Raw genomic sequence first — 8837 nt, forward strand, 5'->3', positions numbered from 1 at the left:
CAAGCAAAATGATCACCAGAAAATTTGCAAAGCAACTATGCGTAGACTCTCAAGTCATGCAAAAGGGGACCTCTTAAAGTCACTCTTTTCTTGACCAAGTAAAGTGACTTTCACTCCCAACCATGCATACAATGTAAGAAATCGCTACGCAACTTGGTCTGTCTCAAGTTCCACAAGATGGCAAGTGCACTCAAAAGCTGGTCAACAAAAAAAAAAACCTTGTGTTCACGTTATGGAGTCTTTATTGTCCGACTCAAAAAAAAAAAAAAACCCTAATTATAAGCAAAAAGTTAATTAGTACCAATTATAACGAAACGTCTGGTCACAACAATGTTACTAACTTACTATTACATTATAGATCCGTTGCATGCTACGGTATTTGCTTACAATAATGCCTCTTACAATTTCATAACTATTACCCGACCCTCTCATGGAATAGCTATCACATTCTGACTACAATGGACTCCCAAAGTATTCGTCTCTTTTTTCCCACTTATTCTACCTCTTCTAGATTATATTGATTATAATTGAAGTTCATATTAATTACAACTACATTTGTTTATATTCATTTTGTAAAGTGATGATTACCGTAATATACTATTAACCAATACAATTTCAAATAATATGATTAACTTTTGATTATGATCGTAAATTAATTAATATATATATATATATATATTTGATATGATAAAGTATAATATATAATACTATATATCAATGATTAAACTCAATGATTAATACTATATATATATATATATATATCGCTCATTTTGTTAGAATATTTAAAAAATAAAATATATATTTATCTACCAATTTAAACTTTTAGAACAATCAATAATAGTCCCACAAAATTTTACATATATTAGAATTGGAGGTCTTAAATTTGAATCTTTTCCTTTCTAGGTCACTTTTTAAACATTTGGTCGACCAAAACTATTCAAACCAGAATAGTTATTTTTTCATTATCCAAACTAAACAAAAAATGCACGAAAATTTTGTTCAGTTTGATTCCGATTTTAATTCGATTTTCCAATTCAATTCTGACACCCTCAATGTTTTACATGGCAATCAAACTATGAATTGTCATTGTCGTTGAAAAGTTAAGTCTTCGAATCAATAGGTTTCATATATATTAAGCTCGAGCTGTGTGACCTAGCTAGCAAAAATGAGCATCACAAGGTTTACAAAGCAACAATGTATAGACTCTCAAGTCAAGCAAGGGGATACCTCTTGAAGTCACTCTTGTATTGACCAAGAAAGTGACGTTCACTCACAACCGTGCGTAATTGCGTACAATGTAAGTAATCGCTACGCAACTTAGTCTTTTTCAAAATCCACAAGATGACAAGTGCACTCAAAAGCTGGTCAAGAAAAAACCTTGTGTTCACATTATGGAGTCTTTATGGTCCAACCCCAAAAATAAAAAACCCTAATTACAAGCAAGAAATTAATTAGTACCGATTATAATGATACGTTTGGTCACAACAATGTTACTATTACGTTATAGAGTCGTTGCATGTTATGGTATTTGCTTACAATAATGCCTCTTACAATGTAATAAATATTTGACCCTCATCTGGAATAGCTATCTCAGCCTGATTATAACAGACTCCCAAAGTATTCATCCCTTTTCTCCCACTTATTGAGTGCGTTTGGGAGTAGCTTCTTCTCAAGGCTACTTTGAAGCCCCAAAGATCTTTGGATCAAGGATGGGATGCTTGGCAAAAAAATTTCAAAGCCCCTTTGCAAAATGTAGTCTTCACAAGGTTGAAAGCCCAAGGCAGGTTGGGGGTTGCCTTGGGCTTTCAACATGTCGAGAATGCTGAGCTGAGGGGCGACGAGGTCATCTTCTTCTTTTTCTTCCGCAAGCGGTCGCCGACAAAGGGCAAGCAATCGCCGGGGTGGCATGATTCGACGTCGAGGGGTGGCACGATTGCCACGCCATTTGAGTTGTAGCGAGGTCTAGGTCACCGCAACCCAGATCTGGGGCGGTAGGGTCGTGGGAGGACCTTGCCGCCCTCGATCTCGGGTCGTGTGACCTCGCCCACCCCAGATATGGGTCGCAATGGCGTCGCGCGACCTCACCGCCCCGCATCCGAGGGCAGCAAGGTCGTGCGACCCCGCCGCGACCTCACCGCCCAGATCCGGGCAAGCAAGGTCACGTGACCCCGCCGCGACCTAGATCCAAGGTGGCAAGGTCCTCCCGCGACCTCAACGCCCCAGATCTAGGTTGTGGTGGGGTCATCGAAGGTCAAGGTGACATCACGCGACCTCACCGCCCCAGATTCGGGGTCGCCGGAGGTCACGACGGCATCGTGTGACCTCGCCGCCCTAGATCCAGGGTCGCCAGAGGTCGTGCAATGTCGCGTAACCTCGCCGCTCCAGATCCAGGGTCACGAAGGTCGTGGCGGCATCGTGCGACCTCGGGCGGCCTTTGCCGGTGGTCTTCGAGGGTCGATAGGGTCGCCAAAGGTCCCCCACTAGTGACAAATTTCAATCGCTAGGGGTCACCTGCCCTTACCGGTCAATTTTTTTATTTTTCTTTTGATAATTTTTTTTATCACAAAAGTCCTTTGTAAATGTAATTCCCCCAAACACCATTTTGCTCAAAGTACTTCACAAATGGCTTTCAAATTACAATTTACCAAATATAGTTTGCATTTTAGAAAACACCTTTAACTCAAAGGTCTTTGCATTTTTCTAAAGATTTTCTTCAAAACACAATTTGTATTTTGGAAAACACCTTTAACTCAAAAGTCTTTGCATTTTTTTAAAGACTTTCTTCAAAAGCCTTCCCAAACGCACCCATTCTACCTCTTTTAGATTATGTTGACTATGATTGAGATTCATATTAATTACAACTGCATTTGTTTATATCATTTTGTAAAGTGATGATTATTGTAATATACTATTAACCAATACAATTTCAACTTATATGATTAACTTTTTATCATTATCGTAGATTAATTTTAAAAAAAAAAAAAATAAATATATATTTGATATAATATATACTAATATTTAATATCGCATATCGATGATTAAACTAATGATTGGCTGTTAAAGTGATAGTTACTGTATTTCTTGTAATTATGATTTCAGGGGTGTTTTGGTAATTATGATGTTATCCCCCCAATGTCACATGCTATTCATGGAACCAAATACTATGGTATTACATTACTTAAACCAAACAATCTTATAGCTAAAAAAAAAGAATTCAGCTTAATTTTTATTATGTCATAACGTAGTGGCTATATAATATATTACATCATCCAATGACGACCTAGGAACATCTCCAAGTCCCGTCTCGTCAACCCATTTGAGAGTTTATTATGCAGCATATCTTTTTCTTCTCTAGATAGGCATAAGGTCATTTTCCTTTGGTTGTAATAGGCTTTGTCTTCTATCTTACCGAGCCTTCTTTAGCCTTTCCTTTGCTATGTTCTTAATAAAATAATTCGTTCAATACTTTGGACTACGTACAGCAAAAGGAAAAAGAGGGACAGGTTGAACAAAGCAGGATATTTATTCTGATCCGAAAGTGGCTTATGTAAATTGCTTTCCTAGGCTTATCTGTTAAGTTAGAGCCTTGAATACGCGTCGAAAGTGGAGGCCATAGAAATCAGTAGGAATTCGATTGCAGAGGCAAGTGTAAGTATTGGTCGAATGTCCCTTCAACTGATAACTTTGGAAAATAAATTGAGTGGATTCTTACTTATACCTCAAAAGGCATATTATTCCTTACTTTTTGACTGTCTTACTTAGATTATTATCATGCAATACTTTTTGCTAGAGCATCTACATATGGATTCACACCTGAATCTATGGATAGCGGTTTCAAAATCTTCATATGTTATACCGAGGTAGAAGCGAATCTTTATGCATCGAATTCGCATCTCCACTTAGGATTAGTCTCGACCCCACCATCTTAGACCAATATGGCAGTGTGATGAGCTGAGTGTTGAATTATACAATTAGCATCCATCCATAAACTAACTCAATAACCTGAATATGGACTATTAGGAAGCCTACGAGTTTCTCCACGATCTTACACGTGGCGATCATGGTTACAAAAGAAAGATTCATTCAGACGTACCGAATAAGCATATGAGGAGTACAATATCATCCTTTGTCGGGCCACAACAATTCTGCGAAGCTTCCTTCGAGGAAAGTAGCGGTCGTTGCCATAAAAAGCTACGTCTTCTACTGCATAATTTATCAAAGTTTGAATTAGACCCTATCGTGCTTGCCAAAAATGGGTCCTCCTGAAGTCATCTTATCTCGACCAAGAAAGAGACTGCACTAGAAACTACCCGCGAACCGTTCGTATCGATGGATGATCACGCATCATGGTCTCTATCAAGTTTCTTTTCTTTCAAGATCAGCTTAGATGGAAAAAAGCCCTCGTAAAGCAGCTGGCCAAAAAAGCTCGTGTTATCTTTGTGGAGTACCCTTTATGGCCTTACTAAGGAAAACCCTTGCCAAGCAAGACATTAGTACAGCCAGTCAGAACAGCTCTCGTGCTATCCATTCTTTTCCTTTATATTTGGAATGCACATTGATTACACCCAAGTTGATCGTCTCCTTATTAAATAAAAGCAATAAGAACAAATAAAGGTGTTGATATGAATAAAGGACTGAGATTAAATGGGGAACGGAACACGCACGTATAGGCTGTAAAGGTCTGGCTTTTCGTGAGAGATGCTCTTCCATCCCAATTCAAAAGGAGTCAATCCCTTTTCTTCTTTCTTTTGGCTAAGCAATGACATGATCTCCATTTCTGAATACAAAAAAGCGTGCGTTCGTAATTGAAAATGAATGCATGAAATGATCAGAAGTTCTAGGAGGAGATTCCATTTGGGCACGTCAATGATCTTTGGAGCTAATCAAGTATTAAATGATCGTTGCCTTTCGATATAGAAATCGATCGCATATGTTCATGAAGCCCTGATAACGCCATAACTTTCTTTTGTTAAAGTCTTGGTGATCAACATTCTGGGATTCCCGTCAAAAGCAAACGTGTGCATCATGCTTTTTTTTTCTCACCAATGATGGATCTAGAGCGCTCAAGAGAGCTTTTCCAATTAATCCCTCCTTTATCTTGTTGGCTGTCTCTGTCTCTGGGATCTCATGTCACTTGCATGACCCATCACTGAACGTCTGTGAGCTACACAGACTGTAAACTTACCATGAACAGCTCACTATGGGGGAAACTAATTGTTTGGCAGAAGAAGATTTATTTGATAGATGAATGGTAAATCATCTTCAAAAATTTATGCGCGTCATATCCATTCTGTATCTTTTCTTTAAAAGATTATATGATCTTGAAATTTTTTAAGTGTTTTGAGACACTCACCAAAGTTACAAATTAGAACTTTTGGACGTCTTGGTGCAATTCCAACAAAAAGCACAATGTGAAGCGCAGTAGTCCTTTGATTCTAGTGCTTGTCATTATAGGAGGTTCATGGATTAAACATGAATGTTAGCAACAAAACCGAATAACTGTATTAAGCAAAGGACCTCTGAATATTTTTCTCATTACCTTTTGGAAAGGCCAAGACCGCCAGTGCGCATCAACCCGCACCACTAAGATTCTCAAAAGCTCTCCGTGTTGAGAGAGAGAGAGAGAGAGAGAGAGAGAGAGAGAGAGAGAGTCCTCATGGCTATAAATACAGGAGTTCCACCAACAGGAGAACTTCCCCCACCCTCTCCTTCCACATTCCACCCCTTATAGTTTTTTGGGCTGTGCTGTTTTCTTGATTCTTTCAAGATTTTCCCCCTTTTTTTCCCTCAGGAAAATTCAGAGAGACCCATCTGAAGAATCTCCAAAGAAAATGGCAGAATCAATATCTCATTATCCTTTCTGACCCTTGGACTAATAGTTCTCTGCTTCATGACCATGTTCTCAATTGGGTCAAGCGTTGGAGTGAACTGGGGAACGCAGTCAAACCACCAGCTCCCGCCAGAGAAAGTTGTGAAAATGCTGAAAGAAAATGGCATCAAGAAGCTGAAACTGTTCGAATATGATGAGAAGATTCTGGGGGCTCTCGCTGGGAGCAAAATCGAAGTGATGCTTGCCGTTCCTAATTACATGCTGGAGATTATGAGCGTGGATCCAAGTTTTGCTGCCTCTTGGGTGGACACGAATGTCACCAGTTACCGATACACCGGTGGAGTTAATATCAAGTTCAGTGATCATGTTCTTTGGTTTATGAAGATGTTTGCATTATCTCATCTGCAGAAAATTTTTTGAAGCTTCATTTTGATTTGGATTCTATCTACTCAAAAACTTCTTGTCTTGCCGATATCTACTCGGAGAAGTTGAGTACATACGGAGTCATATCCTGTCACATTTATGAATTGCTTCTCTTTCATTATGATTTAGGTAAGATGTTGTTAGGCAATTGTAGTGTTGCAGTCATCAATCATTTCACAACCAATTGATCACAAATTCATAACTGGTAGTTACTCCCATGCAGTTGGCATTCTCTTTCAAATGGTCACGCACTTTCCATCCTTCAGGCTCACTTTCTTTGTTTTTGGTTGTGTCAAAAGAGACATGTCATGTACATTTCATTGCAGTGAAATTAGGCCCATAAGGTTTTGATTCTTGCAGGTACATTGCTGTAGGAAATGAGCCCTTCTTGCAAAGCTACAATCACAAGTATGTCCGACAAGTATTGCCAGCCCTCCGGAACATTCACGAGGCCCTCCACCGTGCCCGGCTAAGCTCCAAGGTCAAAGTTACGGTCCCGTTCAACGCCGATGTCTACTATTCGCCGCCCCCAAACGAGTACCCTTCTTCCGGTGACTTCAGGCCTGAAGTTCGTGATGCAGCGATAGAAATTATTCACTTCCTATACATAAATGATTCGCCTTTCACCGTCAACATCTACCCCTTCCTCAGCCTCTACCAAAACCAAAATTTCCCTGTTGACTTTGCCTTCTTCGACGGAACGACTGAGCCCGTCAAAGATGGGGATCGGGTGTATACAAATGTGTTTGACGCGAACTTCGACATACTCGTCTCGGCCTTGACTAAAGCAGGGTACTCTGACATGGAGATCTTAGTTGGAGAAATTGGGTGGCCGACTGATGGCGACAAGTTTGCAAACATCAAAAATGCCCAGAGGTTCAATCAGGGCCTGCTGAAGCATGCCTTGAGTGGAGACGGCACGCCGGCAAGGAAAGGAGTGATCGACGTGTACCTCTTCAGCCTAATCGACGAGGACACAAAGAACATAGATCCGGGGAACTTCGAGCGGCACTGGGGATTGTTCGAGTATGATGGGAAGCCAAAGTATGAACTGGACTTGTCAGGATCGGAGAAGGACACCCGCCTTGTCCCAGTCATGGGCGTGTCCTACATGCCGCGGAGGTGGTGCATTTTGAACCCCGAATTGAATGATCTAACAGACCTAGGAGAGAACATAGACTATGCTTGCAAATCTTCCGACTGCACTGCTCTGGGTTATGGGTCGTCCTGTAACAACCTGAGCTCGCAGGGCAATGCTTCCTATGCATTCAACAGGTACTATCAGATGAATGACCAACGTATCATGGCCTGCGATTTCCAGGGTCTTGCCGAGGTCACTGAGAATGACCCGTCCACGGAAGAATGCCAATTCCCGTTGATGTTAGCGTCCGGAGACTCGATGTCCTGGAACCAGGGATCGCTACATACTTCGTTCAGATTCTATTTGTGGTTTCTGGTTTTCTGGGTAATTTTATAGTCCTTCTGCTAGGAGGTTGTCAGGTTTTGCTACTACAGATGCTAGGGGGAATAACATCAGCTATTTGTATTGGCATAGTCAGAAATCTAAGTATTTTTGCCAAGGAATGATAATATCCTTCGAGTCCATCATTTTCTGTTTTCAACTCTCGCTCGGGAGCAATACTTTTCATTTTTCTTTTTTGCTAGGTAAATATAAGATTGCGTAACTTCTAAAGAAAGTTACATGGGAACATACAAACCAAGGTGACAACGAAAAGGAAACAAGGCCCAACGACAATGAATACTAGGTTGATCTATTAGACATAAAAAGCCCACTGCAAATGACAGGCTTTGTCGGTTGAAATTCAATTATATTTTAACTCCAATCGTGGAACGAGTCTCTACAATATTTTTATTGCATATTATCTTTTCATATGACAATCAAATCTCGAAAAAAGAGAGTAGATATTGAGAAGATGGGATTTGAATTAGCCTGTCAAATAATGACAAATCTGAGTAGGAGTGACATGCTTTGTTTCACTTGATATGATTGGTCCCCTCCGTAACGACAGTTAACAACTTGAGTGGAAGGATGGGAAAGGAGTGAAAGCGAGGAGGATAATCCCCGAGTCGTGGGCACGTTTGTTTGCATTAGGGGCGTGCATGATCCGGATGGACGGTTCCCGACCTAGAACCGAAAACCGCCCGCTAAGAACCGGTTCCGAAAATTGGAACCAGGTCCACCCGTTTGTTGTATGGATCTACCCAAGAATCGGACCGTCGGTCCGGTCCGGTTCTCGGGTGGATTCATGGAACCGATATTGACGCGAAATAATTTTGGTTTTCAACATAACGATTACGTGACATCAAAGCAAGTCAAAGAAAAAAAAACTAAATTTAAGTATGTGGAGATGCGGACGGTGGGAGAAGTAAACGCAACGAAATGGTGATAAGATTAGGAGCCGAAGACGAAGGAAGTGAGATGAGATCTATGATTTCTTTTAGTAATTTTTTTTTAATATTAAAAAGGTTCCGGTCCAGTCCGGGTGGGGGCGGGCGGATCCGCCCATGGAACTGGGAACCAGGACCGGTTCCCTTCAAGAATCGCCGGTTCGGGCGGTTCGGT

General features: G+C 40.7%; 1 protein-coding gene across 1 annotated transcript; it reads left to right on the forward strand.

Moving 5' to 3' along the window:
* The first annotated feature begins 5709 nt into the window (after positions 1 to 5709).
* On the forward strand, positions 5710 to 7856 carry LOC104438471 (glucan endo-1,3-beta-glucosidase 8). Its single transcript, XM_010051629.3, has 2 exons — positions 5710 to 6183; positions 6614 to 7856. The coding sequence occupies exons 1-2, from the start codon at positions 5891 to 5893 to the stop codon at positions 7728 to 7730; spliced, it is 1410 nt and encodes a 469-aa protein (XP_010049931.2). The 5' UTR covers positions 5710 to 5890; the 3' UTR covers positions 7731 to 7856.
* The last annotated feature ends 981 nt before the right edge of the window (positions 7857 to 8837 follow it).

This window comes from Eucalyptus grandis, chromosome 3 (assembly GCF_016545825.1).
Source record: "Eucalyptus grandis isolate ANBG69807.140 chromosome 3, ASM1654582v1, whole genome shotgun sequence".
Lineage (NCBI taxonomy): Eukaryota > Viridiplantae > Streptophyta > Magnoliopsida > Myrtales > Myrtaceae > Eucalyptus > Eucalyptus grandis.

What these genes read in the sequence shown, in the direction of transcription:
- LOC104438471 (XM_010051629.3), top strand. Translation starts at nt 5,891, where the DNA reads ATGACCATGTTCTCAATTGGGTCAAGCGTTGGAGTGAACTGGGGAACG. An exon ending in ACCGGTGGAGTTAATATCAA is followed by an intron (nt 6,184 to 6,613) that starts GTTCAGTGATCA and finishes TGATTCTTGCAG; the next exon opens with GTACATTGCTGTAGGAAATG.